General features: G+C 52.7%; 1 protein-coding gene across 4 annotated transcripts in view; it reads right to left on the reverse strand.

The window, feature by feature from the left end:
- Positions 1–1,044: 1,044 nt before the first annotated feature.
- The window catches only part of C24H1orf127 (chromosome 24 C1orf127 homolog), a 38,559-nt gene continuing 14,906 nt past the window's right edge, over positions 1,045–24,697 (reverse strand). Inside the window, exons 1-11 of one of the 4 annotated variants that reach the window (XM_030805476.1) lie at positions 21,211–21,302; positions 20,973–21,097; positions 18,720–18,863; positions 13,301–13,339; positions 12,204–12,341; positions 11,611–11,695; positions 9,589–9,785; positions 8,648–8,771; positions 4,258–4,451; positions 2,286–3,490; positions 1,045–1,170 (exon numbers count right to left, since the gene is read on the reverse strand). In XM_030805476.1, the coding sequence (XP_030661336.1) occupies positions 2,306–3,490; positions 4,258–4,451; positions 8,648–8,771; positions 9,589–9,785; positions 11,611–11,695; positions 12,204–12,341; positions 13,301–13,339; positions 18,720–18,818 (2,061 nt within the window). In that variant the 5' untranslated portion in view covers positions 18,819–18,863; positions 20,973–21,097; positions 21,211–21,302 and the 3' untranslated portion in view covers positions 1,045–1,170; positions 2,286–2,305. Of the gene's footprint in view, positions 1,171–1,301; positions 1,314–2,285; positions 3,491–4,257; positions 4,452–8,647; positions 8,772–9,588; positions 9,786–11,610; positions 11,696–12,203; positions 12,342–13,300; positions 13,340–18,719; positions 18,864–20,972; positions 21,098–21,210; positions 21,303–24,572; positions 24,690–24,697 lie in introns of those variants that run through there. The other 3 variants (XM_030805475.1, XM_030805478.1, XM_030805477.1) reach the window with 3 other exon arrangements.

Genomic DNA, 24,697 nt, shown 5'->3' on the forward strand with positions numbered 1-24,697 from the left:
CCCTGTTGGACAGCCCATCAAGGCCAAAATAAAATCTGGGCTCCTGACGGGACCTGCAAACCCTGGAGGTCCATCCCCCCTGCACTCTCATGCTCACACCACCAGCTTCCATGGCCTTCTTTCCATCCTTCCAGCCCTCCTCAGGGCCCTTGCTCTTCTGTCCCTCTGCCTGGATGCCACCCCCAGCTCTTTCTGCGGTTGTCTCCTTACCTCCTCAGAGGGGTCGCCCGACCTTCCCACCCAAAGCAGCTCGCAACCGGAGTTGCCTGTTTGCTGCTCCTCAGAGCAGGAAGCATTGTCTGAAATTGTCTCATGTGTTCATTGTCGGTGTCCAATCCCCCTCTCACGCGCGCTCTAGAACTTTCCCTCCCACACCAGGGATTTCGTTCGATTCACCGAAGCCTCCCCGGGGCTGGAACAGTGCCTGGCACCACTGAGGAGGCGCTCCATAAACCTTTGTTGATGGTGGAGTCCCAGACACACACTGTGGCCAGGCACTTGGGAGGCTAGGGACCCTCCGGTATGAGCCTACGGCATCAGTGCTGGGCTCTAACCACTGACCCCACCAGCCTTTGAGGATCATCCGGCCTCTAGCCATGGGCTCCTGTGGGCCTCCTCCAGCTCAGGCCACCCAGCCCAGTGTCCAGGGTGGCGGCCAGAGACTCAGGCCTCCTCCTGCTGGCTTTCCCTCTAGGTGTCAGGCTTCCCCAGGCGTGGGGACCGCCGTCCCAGGGCAGCGGCTGCCCGCAGGGGAACCGCCTGGTAGGGCTGGTGGGGGCTGGCCTTGGAGTCACGGCTCCGATTCGAGAAGGGAAATCATCTGAGCTTTTAAAAAATTAAATGGAGTCAGTAATTTGATTTCAGAGAGAAGCTGAAAACCTCGTAATGGCAGGAGCAGCTCAATCTCGTGGTGAAAAGGAAAAGCCTTAAATGGGGCTATTAAGCTTTTGCCCGGGATGGATCTGCCCGGAGAGGGAGGAGGAGGGACCGCAGAGGGGGGAGAAGTCTTCTTCGAGGTGGGGACCGTTTATCAGCCAAGACAACCCTGATTATTTATTTATTTATTTCTTGTTCTGGGCGGGCATTGCCGACGGTCTCCTCTTCTTGGCTGCATTTCAAATCCCACTTCCAGTGATGGGTCTGCCTGGAGGTGGGCGTCTGGGGGTCCACCTTTCCAGGGAAGCACTGAGTGAGTGCTCTTCCGGCCCAGAACACTGCACCCAGCCACAGCTGGGCATCTAAGCCAGGGAGCCTGGGGGCAGCTGGGTCACTGAGGGTCACTGGGGCTGTCCAAGCCAGTGGGGTACCAGCTGCTGCCATGGAACCCAGAGGAAGGGAGTTATGAGTAATGAAAACGAAGCAGTGGCATCCCATTCTCCTCCCCTGGAGTCCTTTAGAGACCTGAGGTCATGGCACCCCAAGGCCTGGGGAGGGGGTAAACACCAAGGGTTCATATCACCATCACCAGCGACCCCCAGAGATGTCTGGACCATGGCTCAGGCCCTCCATGCTTTCCTGGGCCTGCAGGCACCCCCTCTGCCTGGGCCGGGAGGTGGATGGTGGAATGATCGCCGTAAGAACGGCTCTCGAGTTCTGGGCGTGCTGGGTGTCATGGTCCACGAGGTGGATGGTGGAATGATCGCCGTAAGAACGGCTCTTGAGTTCGGAGTGCACTGGGTGTCATCTGGCTCCACGCCAAATGCTCTGCGTTCCTTTCCCACCCAACTCTCAACAGCCCCATCGGGAGGAACGATTACCATCCCCATTTGACCCATCAGGAAACTGAGGCTCAGAGAGGTGAGTGCCTTGCCAAGGTCACACAGCCAAACAGCAGAGGAACTGGGACTTGAACCCTAGCTCCTGGCAGGCCTGGCTGCAAAGCCTGCACCTTACCCTGATGCTTCACTACCTCCGACAGCAGACCAAGCCCAGAAATGCAGCTGGCAGGGCCAGGGAAAGACCAGGAGACACTGCCCTTCACTCAGCGCCTCTTCCCTCAGGGAGGTCCATGCAGGCAGACAGCCTGCCACTTCACCACTCCCTCTGGGTTCCACGGCAGCAGCTGGCACCCTGCTGGCTTGGATGGCCCCGGTGACTCTCAGTGACCCAGTGCCCCTGGGCTCCCTGGCCTAGATGCCCGGCTGTGGCTGAGCACAGTGATGATCTGGGCCGGAAGAGCACTGGGGCTTCCCTGGAAAGACGGCCCCAGCCCCCACCTCCAGGCCGACCCATCACTGCCTCCCACCCTTTGCACTCTACCTCCCAAGGGTGCACCCAGGACTCACCCTGGAGTCTGCATGGAGGCTCAGCGTGAGGGCCTCGCAGGAGACCCCTCCACACTGTCCTGTGGCTCAGGAGGCCTGTGGCTTTCAGCACTGCGGGCCAAGCTGGGCTCCGTCAGCTCCTGCTGGGGTGAGGCCCCCCGGCCAGCCTGGAAGGGGTGTTCAAGCTCCACCAGGCTGGGTAGCAACACTCCAGTGGGAGCCCACAGGCTCAGGGTTTGCGTGGACGGAGGGCTGGATGTGTGTGCAACCCCCCACTCCTCCTGGCCCACAGGCCAGCCAGGGGCTGACTCCAGGTATTGGGCCTGGTCTGGCCCTCCTACAGATGAGGCTTCGGGTGTCAGAAGAGCTGCTGGGCGAACAGTTTCTGGTGGCAGAGGCTCCATAGGAAGAACTGCCAGGGGCACTGCCGGCTTCACCCTGGGCATCCCAGTGAGTTCGGGTCCTGAGGCCCCGGCACAGGCACTGGGGTCTGGCTGCCTCACACTTGGGGTAGAGAATGCGGCATCCCTCCCCAGCAGGATGGAGAGTCCCGGCCCCTCTACGTCCTGGCTTGGTTCTGAGGATGAAAGGTCCACGGGCCCCCTGGCCCCCTCCCTGGGGAGACCAGGCCCAGCCTGGCGTGGCCTCTCCACCTCCGTTCCAGAGCATGTTTCCTGGGGCTCTCCAGGAAAATGGTGAGAAACCAGCTCCTCTGCAGCCAGTCTGGCCCGCCAGGGCCTCGTCAATGGCTGGAACTCCTCACTGGCTTGGCCGGGCTCCCCCGTGATGGGCTCGGGTGCAGCCGCATCACCCCTTGACAGCCCTCTCAGCAGGAGGGGACTTCCTGGAGACTTGGCGGGGTCCTGCTCAGGCCTCACAGTTCCTAGACCTTCAGTCAGGGTGACAGATGGTCCTGAGACCAGGAGCAATTCAGATCGTTCAGGCCTTGGGGCTGGCGGTGAAGGAGAGGAGGCGTCTGAGGACACAGGCAGGGTCAGAGCCGGGTGCGCTGGCAAGACTGGACGTGGCCGCCAGGGACTAGCCTGGACACCCTCTACAGGCTCCGAGGGGAGCGTGGCTGGAGGTGTGGGGTGTTCAGGGAACCCTGCTTCCCCTGGGGGAGACTGGGGACCTCGCTGAGCTTGCACCACTCTGGGGAAAATGGAGGCAGATGTCTGGCCTCTTCTCGCCGGTTTGGCTGTTTGCAGGAAAGGTCCAAGCCCCTTCTTCATCGAGAGAGAAAAAGCATCAGAAACAAGAACACAAGGGCTCTGGCTGCCCTGAGAATCTCAGCCCAAAGATGGATTCGAGGGACCGGGTGCGGTGGCTCAGGACTGTAATTCCAACACAATAGGAGGCCAAGGCGGGTGGATCACTTGAGGCCAGGAGTTCCAGACCGGCCTGGCCAACATGGTGAAACCCCATCTCTACTAAAAATACAAAATTAGCTGGGCGTGGTGGCATGTGCCTGTAATCCCAGCTACTCGGGAAGCTGAGGCAGGAGGATCGCCTGAATCTGGGAGGTGGAGGCTGCAGTAAGCCAAGATCGTGCCACTGGACTCCAGCCTGGATGACAAAGCAAGACGCCATCTCAAAAAAAAAAAAAAAAAAAAAGAAGAGCTGGAGGAAGCTGTGACTTCTGGGTCTCCAGTCCTCTGGTGTGCCTCAGTTTCCCTCCCTCCGTTTGTGTGCATAGCTGCTGACCCCCCCGCTGCCTCCTTTGGCTGTGTCTCAAGGCCCTGGGAGGCTGCTGTGATCCAGGCCGACAGATGAAGGGGGTTTGCCCTCAGGTGGGAGCTCTTGGGGGCCCAGCTTTCTATGGGAAATATTCTGAATTTGAGGAGGTGACATGGTTAGGGATCAGAGTGGGGCTCTCTTTGGAAGAATGGTGGTGAAAGAGAAGGGCCTCAGGCCCAGCTGGGTCTACCGGTACCTCATGGGGACCGGACTCTTTGGAGGAAACCATGGGCAGAGTATGCAGCCATAGACGTGCCTTGGCCAGCGCATTGGAAGGCCGGTGCAGGAGGTCCTGAGAAAGCCATTCCTGGGCAGCTGGTCCTACAGCCCACACCTGGGAGGATGCAGCAGATGGCACTCCCGCTGGACGGGGGGTCTCTGGTCCTGGGGATGGCGGGGAGGGAGTGGTCCTCAGTGCAGCAGTTGAGGCAGGCGACTCTGTTCCTGAACCTTCCAGAGAGAAGACAGAGGTCAGCCTTCCTCCTAAGGAAGCAAAATCCTCCCAATGCCCTGCTGAAGGGACCATGAGTGACCCCTTTCCACAGATGGGGAATGGAAGGGACCACAAGTGACCCCTTTTCCACAGGTGGGGAACGGAAGCTTGGGGAGGTCAGATGCAAGCCCTGGGTTGGGAAATGTCCATTGGCTGAAGTTCACAGTCCTCCCAACTGGAGTCCTTTTTGAGACTATGTGGATGTAAAGATTCTTTTTCTTTTTGAGACGGAGTCTTACTCTGTGGCCAGGCTGGGGTGTAGTGGTGCAGTCTTGGCTCACTGCAACCTCTGCCTCCTGGGTTCAAGCGATTCTCTTGCCTCGGCCTCCCAAGTAGCTGGGATTACAGGTGTGCACCACCACGCCCAACTAATTTTTTTGTATTTTTAGTAGAGATGGGGTTTCACCATGTTAGCCAGGCTGGTCTCAAACTCCTGACCTCAAATGATCCGCCCACCTTGGCCTGGAATAAGCCACCATGCCCGGCCCATTTTTTAAAATTAAATCACAGATATTCGAATTTCTGCAAGGGGCACCTGGCCCTGACTCCCTGTCCCAGCTTCAATGCCACCAGATGGTTTCGTCTTTGAGCCATTTCCTATTTTGAGGTCAAATACATTGGCTCAGCCTCAGGAACCACAGAGAACCGGAGAGTGCTCCCTGCCCGACCACCTTTCAGGTTAGACTCAGCCCAGGCAGCGTAGGCATTCCAGGCCGATCACGCTTTGCCAAGTGTGGGAGAGGAGGTACAGTGCAGGGTGTTTAGCAGGCCCCCTGGCCTCCCCCCACCAGATGCTGGTAGGATCCCCTGAGTCATGACAATGAAGAAGGTCTCCAGATGTTGCTAAGTGTCTCCTGAGAGGCAAAAATCAACTGCAGTTGAGAACTGCTGGGTTTGAGCTTGCAAATTCTGGCCCAGGGGTCAAATACAGCCCTTGGACATGTTTGACTCGGCCTGCAGGGTGTTTGAACTATTTTTTAAATTAACCAACAACATTTTAAAAGCAGGGGTTCTTATATAACCAGGTTCTCGTGGAAAACCAGATTTGGCTACACGGGCCTGCCTCCCTGCAAGATAGGATCAGCTCCAGCTAAGCGAGGTTGCTCCACTTAGAGGGACCTGATGGCTGTGGGTTCCCAGGAGTCTCCACCACTCCCTGTCACCTCCAACACTGAGCTTTGCTGCTTTATCTCCCCATGCCCAGGCCCTGGGTGTTCTTATTCTCCCCACTGTCCCGCCACTGACACTCCCTGCCCACCCCAAGAGCCATTTCCATCAGTGAACCCCACTTTAAAATGTGAAAACAGGCCAGGCACAGTGGTTCACGCCTGTAATCCCAGCACTTTGGGAGGCCAAGGCAGGAGGATCACTTGAGCCCAGGAGTTTAAGAATAGCCTGGGCAACATGCATGATCTCATCTCTATAAAAAATATTTAAGGTCGGGCGTGGTGGCTCACGCCTATAATCCCAGAAGTTCGGGAGGCCGAGGCGGCCGGATCACCCGAGGTCAGGAGTTTAAGACTAGCCTGATCAACATGGTGAAACCTCATCTCTACTAAAAATACAGATTAGCCAGGCGTGGTGGCAGGCGCTTGTAATCCCAGCTACTCGGGAGGCTGAAGCAGGAGAGGCGGAGGTTGCAGTGAGCCAACATTGCGTCATTGCACTCCAGCCTGGGCAACAAGAGTGAGACTCCATCTCGGGGGGAAAAAAAAAAGAAATTTAAAAACTACCTTGGTATGGTGTCTTGTACCTATAATCCCAGCTACTCAGGATGCTGAGCCCAGGAGCTCAATGTTATAATGAGCTATGATTGCAACATTGTACTCCAGCCTAGGCAATAGAAAAAGACCCTGTCTCTTATTTAAAAAAAAAAAAATATATATGTATATATATATGTGCACACACACACATACACACAAATATGAAAACAACTATATCTAAACCATCTCTTAGATTTCTCCAGACCAGACACTTCAATAATTAGGATTTGTCCTATAGGTTCTAATTACTTTTGGGGTCAGGGAGGAGGAAGATTTTTTAAAAATCTCTAACCATGGGGAGTTTAGGCAATTCTAGCATATATTAATATTCCAACACATTAGTCACATATTTACAAAAGAAAAATGTTATCTGTGTAAAACATTTTTTTTTAATTCCTGGTGAAATTTCAAGCCAACAAGCATTTATGAAGTGCTTACCAAGGGCAAGGCGGCAAGATAAGGCCCATCAAGAATAAGAAGCCGAACAGGACACAGCCCCTGATCTGAATGAATTCCTATTAGAGGGAGAGACAGGAGCATGCACCATAACTATAATAAGAATAGAAAGACCTCGAAGCTGCAGGGAGCCTGCTGGGGAGGTGCAGGGGAGGTGTGCTGGGAACCAGGGAGGGGAGAGATTCATTCTGGTTGCTGATGTTAAATTAACAAAATGAGGAAGAGAACATTCTTTCCCTGTGTAAATCTTTCCAGAGAGGCCAAAAAACTCTTCCTAAAATGTTTCTATTGCTGTTGCTGATCTATTTTTATACTGTACTCCATATCTTCCTATCAAGGACCTGCCCTCTCATCAAAACCCAGGATAAAGATCATCTACTCTCTGACATCTCTCCTGAGTCCACCTGCCCTCATAATTCTCTGGGCATTTTTTTTGTGTTGTTTTTTGTTTTTGTTTCTGTTTTGAGACGAGTCTTGCTCTGTTGCCCAGGCTGGAATGCAGTGGCACAATCTCAGCTCACTGCAACCTCCACCTCCCAGGTGCAAGCAATTCTCCTGCCTCAGCCTCCCAAGTAGCTGAGATTACAGATTAGAGATGTCCTCTTTTAGGAGAGACAGGGTTTCGCCATGTTGGCTAGGCTGATCTCAAACTCCTGGCCTCAAGTGATCCTCCCACCTTGGCCTCCCAAAGTGCTGGGATTACAGGCGTGAGCCACTGCGTCCGGCCTTTCTCCGGGCATTTCTTATCTTCCCTTCCAGATTGGATGCTGCTTGAGAGCAAGAACCAAATCCAGCAGCCTCTATTCCCACCTAAGCCTTGCATGGGGCCTCATAAACCGCAACTGCTTATTGAATATCTGTTGGATAAAGTTCTAGCCCTCCCTTTCCAAGATTAATGTCATCACTGCAGGAAACTGTTAAAATAAAAACAGCCGAAATGTGTAAAAATTTTCAAGAAACATTTCCATTTTTAGCAGACTGTCAGAACTCACCCCCCATCCCGCCTTTTTCTTTGTTTCTAATTCTGAATTTGGGGCTAGCTGTGGTAGGCAGTCCCCCTTTTAATCTTTAAATATAGTTCTGAATATAATTACATTTTTGTGCAGCACCGAAACATCATATCCTCGTGACAGGGCAAACTTGCGCTATTAACATCTGAGTTAAATCTCCTTCGCGTCTGTCTTCGATTGAGGACAGTTAGGAAGTATAAGATGAAAGTGATCGACATCGTTTGTGAATTATGTGCATTTCCTTGTGCTGTATTTCAATGGATTTTGCTCCTGGTGGTTTTGCATGTGTGAATACCAGGTTGTCCATTAGCGGAGCTTTCGCCAAAAACCCCATCCCAGCATCCTAGCATGAAGGCATACACCACGTTTAGAAGAAGGTTCCTCTTGAGCTGAGAAACAAGTTGCATCGTGTCGTGCTCTTTGCCAGGGACACTCATCTGTCTACCAAGTGAACCGAGGAACTGGAGCCCACACAGAGAGAGTGGATAAATGGAAACAGCTCCTCTTGCGCCAGGCACTCACTCTTCTAAGCCATTCATTCCCCTTATCTCATTCGATCCTCAAACTGGGTACTGGTATGCCTATTTTCCAGATGGGAAAACTGAGGCTCAACATGGTTAAGTAACTCACTGAGGTTGTGTGGTTGGTTAGGAAATGGATGCACCCCCATCTGCCTCCCCTGTCCCCTCCCTGGCAGACTCCAGGGCCAGGAACCACATCACCATTCAGTTCTCATGATACTGTTGTTCTCCTGCCAGTTCCAGCCAGTATGTCTGACACCTCACTTACCTTGTAGGTGTGGGAGCTGTCGGATCCAGGAAGTGAAACATTGTCACAGAAGAAAGAACCCCAGGGCCAAGGAAAGAGGGTTTGTGCAGTGTGTGCCTGTTACCAGCAGTCACAGCCTCATGGTGCCTCACTCACCCACACACTGGAAGAAGCTGTCCACTGTCCAGAGGACTGGGGCAGCCATCTCGGCAAATTCCAGGCTCAGGTCTACCCTATAGAAAGCTTGTGTTCCCGGGGTTCCTCCGACTTCTTGGCATCGCTGTGGGGCCACAAGAAATTAGTTACACGTTGGCTGGGTGCAGTGGCTCATGCCTGTAATCCCAGCACTTTGGGAGGCTGAGGCAGGCAGATCATGAGGTCAGGAGATTGAGACCATCTGGCTAACACAGTGAAACCCTGTCTCTACTAAAAATACAAAAAATTAGCTGGGCGTGGTGGCAAGCACCTGTAGTCCCAACTACTCGGGAGGCTGAGGCAGGAGAATCGCTTGAACCCAGGAGGAGGAGGTTTCAGTGAGCCGAGATCGTGCCACTGCACTCCAGCCTGGGTGACAGAGCGTGACTCTGTCTCAAAAAAAAAAAAAAAAGAAAAGAAAAGAAATTAGTTGCACATGGCAGGGGCATCCCATGCCCTGTGGCTGTCCCCTGATGGGGCTACCTTGGTAAAAGTATGGGCCTGAGGGGCATACATGGTGAAGTCCATTTTCAGCCAGCACCACAGATCTGCCCTCCACTTTTATTTTTTGAGACAGGGTCTCACTCCCATTGCCTAGGCAGGAGTGCAGTGGTACAATCACAGCTCATTACAGCCTCAACTCCCTAAGCTCAGGCAATTCTCCCACCTCATTTTTAAATTTTTTTGTAGCAGTGAGGTCTGACTATGTTTCCCAGGCTGGTCTTGAACTCCTAGGCTCAAGTGACCCTCTGGCCTCGGCTTCCCAAAGTGCTGGGATTACAGACAGGAGCCACTGTGACTGGCCTACCTTCCATGTTTCTGACCGCATATGGCATTGGTGACCAAAGGAGAAGGGCCTCAGGAAGAGAAGGGGCAAGACGGAGATGCCACTGGATACTCACCTGGACCTGGAGCACCCCGGCCACCGGAATGCTGACCACCACAAAGTCCTTGTTCTCAGTCACCAGAAAGATGTTGGACTGGTGGACTCGGAGGAATCTGAGGCTCAGGGTTTCCTCAATGTAGGAACCTCTTTTGACTAGACCCAGTCTCTGCTTGGGGATGTGAACGAAGACCTCCGACTCTGGCTGGAATGACACTGGAATGGGAAGGACACAGGACACAGAAAAAGACACACTTTGCAGGCTTGTGGACAAATTAAGTGGTGGTGGGCCTTCTCCAGGGGCCACACCTGTGGCCAGCACGGCACACTTCCCCAGTCAGTGACAGCAAGTTACTTGGTGTCCTGGTATCACTGCCTGGGCTGAAACTTAGCTGCATGGATGAAGAAAATAAGAAAAAAAGACCATCCCCAAACACCTGACAGACCTTGCCACTTGCAAAGGCCCATCAGGAAGCAGATGCCAGCAGGGAAGCTGCAGAAATGTCTCTACCGAGACCGTCTTCGGCTTCGGTGACCTAGCCCAGTGCCCCTTCCATTTCCACAGCAACTCTTAAGTAATATAACTCCTAGGCCAGGCACGGTGGCTCACGCCTGTAATCCCAGCACTTTGGAAGGCCAAGGTGGGTGGATCACCTCAGGTCAGGATTTCGAGACCAGCCTGGCCTACATGGTGAAACCCCATCTCTACTAAAAACACAAAAAATTAACCAGGTGTGGTGGCGGGCGCCTGTAATCCCAGCTACTTGGGAGGCTGAGGCAGGAGAATAGCTTGAACCCTGGAGGTGGAGGTTGCAATGAGCCGAGATCACACCACTGCACTCCCGCCTGGGCAACAAGAGCGAAACTCCATCTCAAAAAAAAAGAAAGAAATACAGCTCCTATCAGTTGTTTACACTTTAGCAAGAATTTCACTGTGTCAGGCTCTCAGGGGGACATTTTAAGTCAGCTCTGCAGCTGCTAATGGAAGCATCTGCCTTTATATAAAGGGATTTGAAACACTGTGAACAGGGAAAGAGATGTTTGGAGGCTCATGATGGTCGTTGCCAATGCCTGAAAATCCCCAGAGCCCTGATCCCGATACTCAGTCCATGATAAAATTCATACAAATGGAAAGTCTAAACCACCTCTAATCTACCCACACAGGATGAAGCCTTTGATCCACCTAACTTTACACGCCGAGTTCTTTGAATTTAAATTCCCTGGAGGTAGGAAGTGGTCTTCCAGATTCCGGACCTCTTTATATGACATAAGACCCAGGGCAATGGTGTCACTCCAGGCTGAACAAAACAGTTATCACATACGTGGTCTAGATCAGGGGTCCTCACAGCCCTCAGATCACAGAGCCCTGGAGGGTCTGACCAGGCTGCAGGCTCTCTCCTATCTCTGTTCTCAGAGCCCCTGGAGCCAGCTTGGGAGCTCCCAAGAATTTGCAGACCTCAAGTTTGCAGGTCTGTAGTAGATGATTTTACTTTTTTTTTTTTTTTTTTTTGAGACAGAGTCTCGCTCTGTCCCCCAGGCTGGAGTGCAGTGGCACGATCTCGGCTCACTGCAAGCTCTGCCTCCCGGGTTCACGCCATTCTCCTGCCTCAGCCTCCCGAGTAGCTGGGACTACAGGCGCCCGCCACCACGCCCGGCTAATTTTTTGTATTTTTTTAGTACAGACGGGGTTTCACCGTGTTAGCCAGGATGGTCTCGATCTCCTGACCTCGTGATCCACCCGCCACGGCCTCCCAAAGTGCTGGGATTACAGGCATGAGCCACCGCGCCCAGCCGATGATTTTACTTTTTATTCACCCCACATCCCACCCCTACTCCACACACACATACCCCAACACCTTCCAGCAAAAGCAAACTTCTCTTTGTCCCAAGCATTTCTGAAACGCATAGCCAAGGTTGGGACTGAGGAGAGGAGAGGTGGGATGAGACAGATGGGAATAAGGTGCCCAGAGAAGGGAGAAAACAGAGACCAGAATGTGATGAAGTTGGAAAGGTGGACATTAGGGGCACTCCTGGGTCTTACCCGGTGGGCAAGCAGCTTCTAAAGAATAGGCATGGTGACCGCTCACCAGCCATAGTGGCAGGAGCTCAACAGAGGTGTTCAGCACCTGGAGAAGGAGGGGGGTCCCCCCTGAGGTCTCCAAAACTGCTCCTTCCAGATGCAAACTCCCTCCACAGGGGCCCCCTCTCCCACCTTTGAACTAGTCTCTGAACTAAAGCCCCAAGTGTTACAAAGCCCAGGTCAGGGATTATTGCGCCGATGCAACTAGGAAATATTATTTAGCTGAGATATTTTTAGCAGGAAGCAAGCTCAGAGCAAATGTCATGTGAGCCGTCTTCTCTTACACGGCAACTTTGGGCTATTTAAAGAGATGGTAATTACGCTCCTGCCACCATGATCAGGACGAGCTGAATGCATGATTGCAGGAGCCCCTCATCTGCAGAGCGGAGCACTTTACGCTAATGGGGCCCAATTTTTTAAGGCGCCTGCCTAAATCTGTCCAGTCTCGCAGGCGGACATTTGACTTGTCACTGGAGGGGTGGCAACCTGCTCTTCTGGGTGCTATGCCCCAGAGGCCCCTCACCTCCTGGCAGGGCCTGCTGCCCACCACTGACCTCCCACCTCTGAAGAAGGCCTTGTCTCGGGCTTTGGACGGTGACAGTAGTGGCGTTGATGTCCACATACAGTCCCATCAGGCTGGCATCTTCAAGAGAAGCCACCAGCTCCCCTCGAAGGGACAGCAGCCATGGAGTCTGGAGAAACAGGACACGTTCACAAACCATGTGGCCAGGGAGGCACGGTCACTAGGGGTTATGGAGAAGGGACACTTGAGGGGTCACCTAGGAAGGTAACAGGGTCACGGGGAGGAAAATCTAGGCCAGGAGGCAGGACGGCAGGCCACTCGGGGAGGAGAGTCAACCAGACACTAGCACGCTTATACTTTAGGGGAGGAGGTCCCTTGCAGGGGTGCTTGGCACACAGTAGGTGTACAACGTGACTGAAAGAACGAACACACAGTTACCCCTAACAGCAATGCCAACCAGTTGGCCCCTATGCTGCCCTGGCTGGGCACAACTGGAGTCCTGTCCTTGGCTCTGTTTGCCACCCTTTAGTGGGACATGGGGATCAGGGCCTTGAATAAAGGTGAGGGCCAGATGCGGGCAGAGGGACAGGGAAGGGTCCCCAGCTCCCATCTCAGGAGGACTGGCAGGGGGACGTCAGGAAGACTTGGGAAGGTCAAGCTCACTGACCCCAAATATTCAAAGGGATGTAAAATGGATAAGAGGGACTGGCTCCTTCCGGGAGGCTGCGGGAAACACTCAAAGGACCAGCAGAAGGAAAATTCGGGAAACACCTGTGCAACATGGAACAAGCTCCTTACAAAGGAACAAGCTCCCTGTCACTGGAGACTTGGCAGAGAGAATCTTAGCACAGGAAGGACCTTAGAGCCTTCCAACCCAGCCTCCCACCCAAAGCTGGGGTCCCCTCTTCAAGGTTCTTCTCAGATGGCCTCAGGCGTCTGCCTGGAGGGCATCAGCGGGAGCTTCAAACTTCAGCTGGCAAGACCTGGTCCCTAAGAGTCTGTACCATCCATGACACTCTCCAGAGGACAAGCAAACTCAAAAGCTGCCTCAGAGCATCCCGAGCACCCACCAGGCCTGGCAGAAACTTCCAGAGAGTTGCTCTTGCTATTCCAACGGGGCCCACTTACCTGTCTATTGTCGCTCCGCAGGGGCAGGGGCCGGGAGACCTGCAGAGACAAAGAGGAAGCAATGTCTCCTGCAAGCGGTGAGTAAAGGTGAGCAAACATCCCTGCCTGTGCCCATCAGCGCCAGCAATTACCCCAGCAGGAGGCCGGTGAGAGAGCTGTGCCACTGGGTTGTTTGCTCATTAAGACAAGAAAATCGTTTATGTTCTGGGACTCGAGTGTCAACAGACGCAGGGAAATGTCACCACCTCAGCTGCCATCCTGGGCCCGGCCAAGGGGGCAGCTGGGGTCCTGGGTGCAGCTGGTGAGGCCAAGAGCGGATGTGCATGGGACCAACCCTGCTCACAGCCCACTTCCATTGGGGCTGTTTCCTAGGCCTCTTGTCTTGTTTTTCTCCCTAGGTCCCAATTTCTTCCTTGCCCTTTTTCTTTCCACTTTGGATCCAACTAGCAGCAGTGTAGAGAGTAAGGGCTTCTACGGGCCCAGAGAGTACACCTGTGCCCCCCAATGGCACCGTTTTTAGGGGGACCAACCATCCCGGTTCCCCAGGAGTGGGGAGGTGCCCCTGATGTGGGGTTTTCAGTGCTAAAACTGAGACAGGCCCAGGCAAACCGAGACAGTGGTTTCTCGTACCACGCCTGAGTCTCACAGCCATCCCGTAGGGTGGCACCATTCTCCCGTTTCACAGACCAGGGTCCAAGGTGATGGCGTGGGCAAGGGACCTTCCCCAAAACCCCTCTGCAGCCAGTGCTGCCCACACAGGTGCTCTCTCAAGTCTCTCTACTTTCTCCAAATGCCCCTTTGCCTTTGTGTCAGACTTGGCCAGGGAGGTTGTGGCACTGGACAGAGTCACAGACCAGCAGAGGGTCCCTCGGAGACCATCAGACCCCCTCTCCTACTCGATACAGAATGGGGAGACTGGGGCCAGAGTGAATTGACTCATCTTGACAGCTCCCCAACTCAAGGCTACCCACCTTTTCTCCCCAGGGACAGAGAAGGGCTTCCAGAAGCAGAGAGGAGTGGGTGGGGCCAGGAAGAGGCCCCCCACCACCATGCAGCCTCCCCAGTTGCCCAGCTCGGCTGTTCCTTGGCCCCAGAGAGCCCATGTTGGCAGCAGGCTCAGGCGGCCCACAGGGAGCCCCTCGGGTCAGCCCTGTGATGGCCTTGCTTTTAGGGGGTGCTGCCTTCCCTTGGGGAGCAAAGTGGAAGAAATGGAGAAGACGTCCCCAAGGTCTGGCAGGAGAATGAAGAGGATGCGGGAATTCCTCAACACCACCAAAGCTGCACCATGGTGCCCCAGCCCACCCCCGCTGCTGAACCAGGAAGAAGGCAGACAGGCCCCCAGAGGCCAGGCTGTAAGAAGAAGGAAAGCAATTCTGCTAAAAGAAGGAAGGGAAAGCCGGGCGCAGTGGCTCATGCCTGGAATCCCAGCACTTAGAGAGGCTGAGGCGGGTGGATCACCTGAGCTCATGAGTTCGAGACCAGCCTGGGCAACATGTTGAAACCCCATCTTTACTAAAAATACAAAAAAAAAATAGCCAGGAGTGGTGGCAGGCGCCTGTAGTCCCAGCTACTCAGGAGGCTGAGGCACGAGGTTCGCTTCAACCTGGGAGGCGGAAGTTGCAGCGAGCTGAGATTGTCCCACTCACTCCAGCCTAGGCGACTCTGGCCAGAATGAGACTCCGTCTCCAAGAAAAAAAAGGAAGGAAGGGAAGACGTGACAAGTGCGCAGGCAAAACGCACCGTGCCCTTTAAGTCGCCAGGAGGAGGCTCTATTTAGGGCCCGTGGACATTCCGCAGGAGCTCGGGCAGCCTTCACTGGGAGCAATCACTAATCACTGCATTGAGTTTACGGGTGCCCCCGGGCACACTTAACCCAGGGCAATGAATAGTTATTGCGCGGCCTCCCGCTCGGGGCCTGTGGGCACACTTAAGCGATCTCGCAGATCACTGCAAGCAGGGCACGGCTCGGGTACACCCTTGGGCACCCTGCGCCATCAGCAGGGAGAGGCAGAGTATTAAATATCTATGTACCCTGTGCCCACAGCTGCATTTAGCCAAGGGCAAGGCCGGTGAAACGGCTTTAATTAAAACTTAATGCAAGTTCAAGGTGCAGCCACGGAAGTGGCGGCTGCAGAAGTCACCGGGAATGAATCAGTCAATTCGATGAGGTTCTCAGATGGGGGAAGGGGCTGGAGGGGAGGCGGGGGCAGCAGAGACCCGCCTCTGCTCCTTGTGTGCTGCCCACCTCTGTGAGACACTGTTTAGGGATGCAGAGCGCCCCCCCCCAACCTGCTCCCACACCTCGGTCAGTAAAGGATGCCAGGGACTGGGACATTGGGGCATCTGGGCTTCAAGGGCAGGACGATGGAGACCAAGCGGGCGCCCAGGTGAGGAGTCGTTTCTGCTTTTCTCAGCAATTCGGCCCAGGCCCAGTGTCGTGTGAGGACAGCAACACCGTCCCCCTGGCGGCGGCTTCGAGAATCACAGGCCCAGTGCAAAGGAAGCAGTAACCAGCCCTGGGATGTCAAATAGGTGCCCTGGCAGCCCTGCTTGGGGATCCCGGGGCGGGGCCGGTCCCTCAATTCTTAGGTGCACCAACACCGGCTTTGGCGTGGCCACTCTGAGCCCTTAATAAAGGCAGGTGGGCAGAGGAAGCCCCTCCCGCTCAGCCCCTGCTCCTTCAGGTTAAGAAGCAAAGGAACTTCACAGAGTCCAACATGGCAGTGAGCCGGGCTCAGAGCGGAGATGAGCCCAGGTCTTCTGAGCTGGGCTGGTGCCGGGGCCCTTCCCACCACAGCATACTCATTTTTGAAGTTCAGATCAGATGAGAAGAAGGTGATAAGCTCCTCCTGGTGCAAGTCATGCCTTGGTCATATCTGTTCCCTTAGCAGCAGCACAGGGCTGGACATAAAATAGATGCTCAATAAATGCTTGTTGGGGCCAGGTGCAAGGCAGCTCACGCCTGTAATCCTAGCATTTTGGGAGGCCAAGGTAGGTGGATCGGTTGAGGTCAGGAGTTCGAGACCAGCCTGGCCAACATGGTGAAACCCCATCTCTACTAAAAACACAAAAAATATAAAAAAGTCAACTGGCTTTAATTAAACTGGTGGTGGCACATGCCTGTGATCCCATGAGAATCGCTTGAACCCAGGAGGCAGAGGTTACAGTGAGCCGAGATCACACCACTGTATGCCAGCCTAGGCAACAGAGTGAGGCTCTGTCTCAAAATAAATAAATAAATAAATAAATAAATAAATAAATAAATAAATAAATGCTTGTTGAATAAATGGTGTTTGTCATCAGCAGCCTTTTCACTCCAACCTCCTCCTCTCAGTTCTGCCTTCCTCTCCTTTCTCTTCCTCCTTCCTTCCTCCTCCTCCTCACAGACAGAAGATGCCTGCCCAAATCCCTCAGGCCAAATCCAGCACTTTGTTTGAGCCGCACAGTGCCTACAAAATTAAACTGACTTGACCGGGCGTGGTGGCTCATGCCTGTAATCCCAGCACTTTGGGAGGCCGAGGCAGGCAGATCACTTGAGGTCAGGAGTTCTAGACCAGCCTGGCCAACATGGTGAAACCCCATCTCTACCAAAAATATAATAAATTAGCCGAGTATGGTGATGCATGCCTGTAATCCCAGCTACTCATGAGGCTGAGGCAGGAGAATCACTTGAACCCAGGAGACGAAAGTTGCAGTGAGCTGAGATCATGCCACTGCGCTCCAGCCTGGGTGACAGAACGAGACTCCATCCCCCCAAAATAATAAATAAAGTGAACTTTTTTTAACTGGAGGATTTCACATACAATTATAGATTTCCAGTTTATCTTGAAATGTTGGAAAATCTGGCAAAATGGGGCTGGAGTGGAGTCCAGCCTCAGCTCCCTCTGTAGGGGGCCAGGACTGCAGGTTGTGCCTGTTCCAGCATCCCCAGCCCCCACTATGTGGCCTGGCTCAAAGCCCAGCTCTGTTGCTACCAGCTGGCAAGTCTCCTAATCTCTCTCTGCTTAGTTCTCTCACCTGCAGAATGGGGATCAATATAGAACCAACTACATAGAATCGCTATGAAGCTGAGATGAGTTAATATTTGCAAAGTGAGTAGAACGGTGCCCAGCACAGAATGAGCCATATATAAGTGTTTGCTGGGCCAGGAGTAGTGGCCCATGCCTATAATCCCAGGGCTTTGAGAGGCCAAGGTGAGAGGATCACTTGAAGTCAGGAGTTTGAGACCAGCCTGGGCAACATAGTGAGACTCTGTCTCTACAAAAAATTTAAATATTAGCTGGGCATGGTGTCATAAGCCTATAGTCCCAGCTACTCGGGAGGCTGAAGTGGGAGGATCCCTTAAGCTCAGGAGGTCAAGGCTGCAGTGAGCCTGCGTGACAGAGCAAGATTCTGTCTCTTTAAAAAAACAGGCCGGGTACAGTGGCTCCCACCTGTAATCCTAGCACTTTGGGAGGCTGGGGCGGGTGGATCATTTGAGGTCAGGAGCTCGAGACCAGCCTGGCCAACATGGTGAAACTCCGTCTCTACTAAAAATACAAAAATTAGCTGGGCATGGTGGCACACGCCCGCAATCCCAGCTACTTGGGAGGCTGAGGCAGGAGAATCGCTTGAACCTGGGAGGCAGAGGTTGCAGAGAGCCGAAATCACACCACTGCACTCCAGCCTGGGCAACAGAGCAAGACTCCATCTCCAAAAAAAAAAAACACCAGCTGACTAAATGAAGGAATGAGTAAAATTCTTTACTGCCTCCTCCTCAGTCCAGCACGCTCATTTCTGTGGCGGGTTTGGTCCCTATAGATGTTTGGGTTTCTAGCCCTCCCCACTCCCATCCAAATCTTGTTTAGCTTACAGAGGTGCCCCGCTGATGAGAGCTAGAGAGAAACTTGAATTCAAGGAATGCACACGGCCATGAAAGAGCTCACCATTGGATCTGGGCTGGGGCTCAACCTTTCTTCCCTGATGTTTAAAATGTAGACATTGCACCTGATCGTATTTGGGGTCTATAACTCTTTGACATTACCCAGGTCAAAAAAAAAAAAAAGCATCCAAACCGCAAATTTTTTCAATCCAGAGAGAAAGGACACAAAGATGCAATTTTGCAGCTTTGGTGATAACCCAAGTGGCCCCCTGAGCCAGCCAAGATAGGAAATCCAGAACCTGAGGTCGGAGAGCTTTAATCTCCCCCTCCCCTCCCATCTCACCCCTCCTTGCTCAAAACCAAACCCAGCAGACTTGGCACCTAGCCAGTACCCAAGGATGTTTAGGAGAACAATGCCATACTGCATCTGCAGCTACCACCTGTCTCCCTGGGCCACGTCCTATGGTGCAGGAGCCAGGGCCACCAGCCTTGGCCTTTAGAGGGAAGCCCAGCCTGGGAGGTCCCTCTGCCACCCCTCAGACCCTCCGAACCCATTACCTGGATGAACATGGGCCCACAGTGGACGCTTTCCTGGCCCAGCCTTGACCTCAGCATCGGACACTTCATTATGTAGCGATCACTCCGCTCCAACCCCATCACCCCTTTCTGAAATATTCTGATTTCCAGCCTGTAATTTGCTTTCTGGAAGCAGGGCAAATTTCATGTGTGCAAATGAGAGAGGAAAATACAGTTAGTAGGCTGCAATTATAGGTCAGTCCCTGTTCATAGCAAACAGCATACCATGAACCTCCTAGAAGGTGGGCTTGTGGAAGAGGGATGGGAAACGAGACCAAGGTCGACACCAACACGGAGCCTGGGTCCGGCTCTGGAAGCTCAGCCCCCACCAAGGAAGCCCTCCAGGCTGGGGAGCATCTGGGGATTTGGGGGAAGGTCAAACCTAGTCAGAGAGAATAAGAGCTTGCGTCCTAATGTCCCTTGAGAGTTGACAAACATTTGTTCACACTTTATCTCCTTTGATGCTCACCAGTGTCTCATAAGGCTGGGCTATTTTTTGTTGTCGAGACAGAATCTCATTCAGTCACCCAGGCTGGAGTGCAACGGCCTGATCTCGGCTCACTGCAACCTCCACCTCCCGGGTTCAAGCAATTCTCGTGCCTCAGCCTCCCAAGTAGCTGGAATTACAGGCATACACCACCACGCCTGTCTAATTTTTGTGTTTTTAGTAGAGATGGGGTTTCACCATGTTGGCCAGGCTGGTGTTGAACTCCTGGCCTCAAGTGATCCGCTCTCCTTGGCCTCCCAAAGTGCTGGGATTACAGGCGTGAGCCACCAAGCCCAGCCAAGGCTGGGCTTATGAGACATAAAATTCCCATTTTACAGATGAGGCGGTTGAGGCTTAGAGAAGGTAAATCACTAAGCCAAAGGCATGTGGCCATTTCTGAGACTAGACGTGAGAGCTGGTCTAGCTCATTCTGGTACAAGGCAGACTTCAAAGATGTCAAACCAATAGGTCCCTCCGCCCCTCCCAGGCTGCCCTCATTCAGCCACACAAGAAGAACCCAAGTCTAAGCTTTGCGGTGGGGCCTGAGAAGGGTGACACGGCTGTCAGAGAAGGGTGACCACAGAGAGGAAGAGAAAGAGAAGGAGCAGGGTAGTTCCCAAAATTCCTTCCCCCACTCCAGACCACAGCCCCACTCGGCAAAAACTCTGGACTAGGTCAAGGAAGGGAGCACAAAGAAATGGAAAGGGGAAGTGGAGGTGAGGAAAAGACAAAAAAAAAAAAACAAACTCTGAGCCAAACTGTGCGGCTGGTTGTCCCCTTGCAGGACCCCTGGAGTGAAATTTAAGTAACAAGAATGCTGGCACAGTGGCTCATTCCTATCATCTCAACACATTGGGACACCAAGGCAGGAGGATGGCTTGAGCCTGGGAATTCCAGACCAGCCTGGGTAACATGATGAAACCCCATCTTCTACAAAAAGTACAAAAATTATCTGGGCGTAGTGGTGTATGCCTGTTGTCCCAGCTACTCTGGGGGCCGAGGTGAGTGGATCACTTGAGGTCAGAAGCTCAAGACCAGCCTGGCCAACATGGTGAAACCCCACCTTTACCAAGTAGTCTCAGCTACTTTTTCCAAGTAGTCCCAGCTACTTGGGAGGCTGAGGCAGGGGAATCGCTTGAAGCTGGGAAGCGGAAGTTGCAGTGAGCCGAGACTGCATCACTGCACTCCAGCCTGGGCGACAGAGCGAGGCTCCGTCTCAAAAAAAAAGGAAAAAGAATACAAAAATATCTTGCTTCTGTAAATTTTAGAGTCACATGGTCTCGTGAGCCCATAATGGGCCTGTGCAAGTGAGGGCTGTCAGTCAGCCTTTGCAACTCCTCAGCACCATTTATTCACTTCATTCAGCACTTATTGAGTACCTACTGTGTGTCAGGCCCTGAGGCAAGCCTGTGGGTGTGACTGCCTCACCCCAGAGACTCCAGGTCCAGCAGGAGATGGTGTGTGAGTGGGCACATTATGAGTCAGTGTTGGCAATGATAGAAGCAGGTCCACTGCACAGAGAAGGGGGGATTCTCAGGAGGACTGCCTGGAGGAGGCAGCATCTGAGCTGAGCGGCCTTTTAATATCTATGCCCATAAACTCCATGAGGGCAGAGATTTCTGGTCTCCCTCAGCTCAGTTTCTACTGAGGAATAATGGTGCAGTGTCTCCTTACTTGACATCTGAGCTCAGGCTTAGCTCCTTAAATCTCCTTTTAAAAAAAAAAACAAAAAAGTTTCCCAAACCCACCTCTTTCTGCACAAAGCAGGCCGAGTATTGAACTCGAAAAAGGAAGTCACCATCCGAAGCCGGATGTAGGAAGTAGCCACATTTAGCAAGAGAAGAATCCAGGTGGTCAGGGGCCCTCCAGGTGCCTGGAATGAGAAAGGGACAGAAACGCGGGTTGAGCCTGTGGAGGTGGCTTCTCTGGCAGGGTCAGAAATATCAGACTCACAGATAGAAACTGCTCCGCCTGGAAGCTTCTTACCTGGAGGGGATAAAAATAGCAGTAATTTTTAAAAGTCTGGAAAGGCTTATACCAACAGGAAAGCCCGATGGTTCTTCATTCAAGGTGTATCCAGAATCCGACCCCATCTCCCCACGCGAATCCTCGGCTTGTGTCACTGCGGCTGCCTCCTCCCATGTCCCCGGGCTTCCTCCTTTGCCCCTGTTGTGTATATTTCATGCAGCAGCCCGCAGGATCCTGTTCAAAACGTAGGCAGATTGTGTCTCTCCTCTGCTCAAACCTCTTCATTGCTGGCCAGGCACGGTGGCTCACACCTGTAATCCCAGCACTTTGGGAGGCCAAGGTGGGAGGATCACTTGAGCTCAGGAGTTCGAGACCAACCCGGCCAACATGGCGAAACCCCATCTCTACTAAAAATACAAAAATTAGCCAGGTGTGGTGGCACCCGCCTGTAATTCCAGCTACTTGGGAGGTTGAGGCATGAGAATCACTTGAACCCGGAAGGCAGAGGTTGCAGTGAGCCAAGATTGTGCCACTGCACTCCAGCCTGGGTGACGGAGTGAGACACTGTCCCAAAAAAAAAAAAAAAAAAAATCCATTGCATAAAAAAACAAAGCCCTTGAAAGCCTCACGTGACTTGCCCTCACCTCTCTGACCCCCTTTCCCACTTCTCTTCCCCTCCCTCCCTCTGCTCCAAACACACCAGACCCACTGCTATTTCTCAATCATCCCAGGCCCACTCCTGCCTCAGGGCCCTTGCACTGGCTGTGCCCTCTGCCTGGAACTCTCTTCTCCTAGATATCCGCATGGCTGACTCCCCTGCCTCCTTTCAGTCCTTGTGCAAATGTCGCCTTCTCCATGAAGCCCACCCTGACTACCCTCTTAACACTCCCCGATCCTGCCCTCCTTCACCCTTTTCTGCACAATCATTGCCTTCTAACCAACTATCTTACTGGCTTATTTGTTATATTGATTGTTTATTGCCCTCTAGTCAAATGTCATCTCCATGGGGCCAGGGGTATTTGTCTGTTTTGTTCATTGCTGCATCTTTAGTGCCTCAAGCTGTTTCTGGCACACAGAAGGTTCTCAATAAATAGCTGTTGAATGAGGCTGGGCATGGTGGCTCACACCTGTAATCACTGCACTTTGGGAGGCCGAGGCAAGTGGATCACTTGAGGCCAGGAGTTTGAGACCAGCCTGGCCAACATGGTGAAATCCTGTCTCTACTAAAAATACAAAAAAATTAGCTGGGAGTGGTGGCAGGCACCCGTAGTCTCAGCTACTCAGGAGGCTGAGGCAGGAGAATCACTTGAACCCGGAAGGCGGAGGTTGCAGTGAGCCGAGGTTGCGCCACTGCACTCCAGCCTGGGCAACAAAGTGAGACTCTGTCTCAAAAAAATAAATAAATAAAAATAAAAATACAAAAATTCGCTTGGCCCGGTAGGGGGCACCTGTAGTCCCAGCTACTCTGGAGGCTGAAGCAGAAGAATCGCTTAAACCCGGGGGGCAGAGGTTGCAGTGAGCTGAGATTGCATCACTGCACTCCAGCCTGGGCAACAAAGTGAGACTCCATCTCAATAAATAAATAAATAAGTAGTTGTTGAATGAGTGAAAAATAAAGGGGGCTATCTCTGGGTAGAGGGATTACCAGCAGTTTTGATTATCTCCTTTGGATTGCCTCTAGTTTCTGTAATTATCTTGTATTGCTTTTGTCATAATTATTTTTAAAGCATTTTTAAAGCTCAGTTTCACTTTCAAATGCTTGAGTCGGCTGTGCATTTGATGGGAGATGAATACGCTATTCCAGAAAACAGCTCTGGCAGCCTTTCTGTGTGGGATTCTCTGGTGACGTGCTTTCCTTTCAAAAGCACGCAGCTTCCACCGCTATCTTTAGCAAGAGATCAAGGCCATGCCTCTGGCGGAGGAAGGTTGCGAAAGGTAGCTCGCTGGGGAGAAAAAGTGTCTGAGCTGGATGTGCAAATTGACCTGGATCGTTTTAGTTTTGCATTCACGTTTGCACTTTGTAAATATTTGCCTGGCACCCTGCTGCTCACACCTGCTTGCTGTCCCCTCAAGTTTATGGAAGGCAGCAGGCACCGTCATTTCTCCATCCCCACCTGGCGTTGCCGCGTGAAAGGAAAACTCTCCCTCAAAAGCCACAGGTGTCTCTGACAGCGCCTAAAACTAATGGCCTGTGGCTGGCCGCTGTGACTAATTCTCTGATTATTGGCTTTATGATTTTACGCTTAAAACTTCTTTATAATAACACACAGAAATGTTTAATGGGCTCTATCCAGAGCCATAAAAATTACTTATTGAACAAGCATTTTAAAACTATTAATCTATTGTTTTCCATTAATAATGGCTCTCCAAAGAACAGGCGACAGCTTAATGTATCCACAGCTTTTCTCCTGGAAAAGCGGCCTTTTAATACACAAATGTCTCTCCCAAGGCGTCCCGGGCTGGCTGGCCAATGGGTTATTGGCCCTCCCAGGGCAGATTTAGGCCCTACTGGTCCCAGAAGTTGCTTTAGGAATTTCCAGAATAAGCAGGGTCCCTAGGAGGTTTTCCTAGACTTTCGGTGAGATTGGAAAGCCTCCCTCTTCAATATCTCTTTTTCTGTGCAAAAGAGAGGAGGAACCTGGGGGCTTGCTTTGCAGCCACCGAGATGGACAGCATGGAGGGAAGCAAGCTGTTTGCTCCTCTCGCTACTCGTGTTCCCTCCAGAAGGTTCCAGAAGGTTCCAGGTACCCTGATGCCATCCAATGCTTTCCTACTTCTTCTGTTGGAAAGCTCATGGCAGAAATTTCTGGAAGTGACACTATGCCCTTGTTTTTTGCTGTTTTAGATGCGCTCTTCCCCCACCAAGCATGTGATGGCCTCCCATTTCTCCCAAGTGTGTGAGAATCACCCCTTTAGTCTCACTTCCACTTTTGCAGAGTGATTTCGATTTTGGAGCATATCGGTACCAGATGGACGCTTCTTCCAGGGCTTTGGGCCACTTGTTCATTCAACAAATATTTATTGGGAATCTTCTAAGCACCAGGCAGTGTTCTCGGTTCTGAAGATGTAGCTGTAAACAAAAAGCACGTGGGCCGCGCCCTCACAGCGCTGCCTTCTGTTTGGAAGAGGGGCGCAGATGACAAGCTTGGGAACAATGGCAGGAGATCATCTTACTAGTGAGGAGTGCCCGGATTGTGACTGGGGTGGGCGTGGATGACTTTAGAGAGCCTGGAAGGGCTGTGGGGGGAGGTGGCCTTTGAGCAGAGATTTGAGTGATGCCCAGGAACCTGCAAGAGCCATGGGGGAGGAGCATTGCAGGCAGGGGAAGGCAACACAAAAGCCCCAGCAAAAACCCTGCCCAGCCACTCACCGCCTCTTACCTGGCAAGTGCAAGGTCCTGGCCAGCCACCGCCTCAGCCCCTCCACGTGGTTCTTCGGGATCCACAGGGTCATGTAGTCTGAGAAGCAGTCGACTGTGTCTGTCCAAAAAGAAGATGCTTCCGAG

The sequence above is a fragment of the Nomascus leucogenys genome, chromosome 24 (assembly GCF_006542625.1).
Source record: "Nomascus leucogenys isolate Asia chromosome 24, Asia_NLE_v1, whole genome shotgun sequence".
In the NCBI taxonomy this organism is placed as follows: Eukaryota; Metazoa; Chordata; class Mammalia; order Primates; family Hylobatidae; genus Nomascus; species Nomascus leucogenys.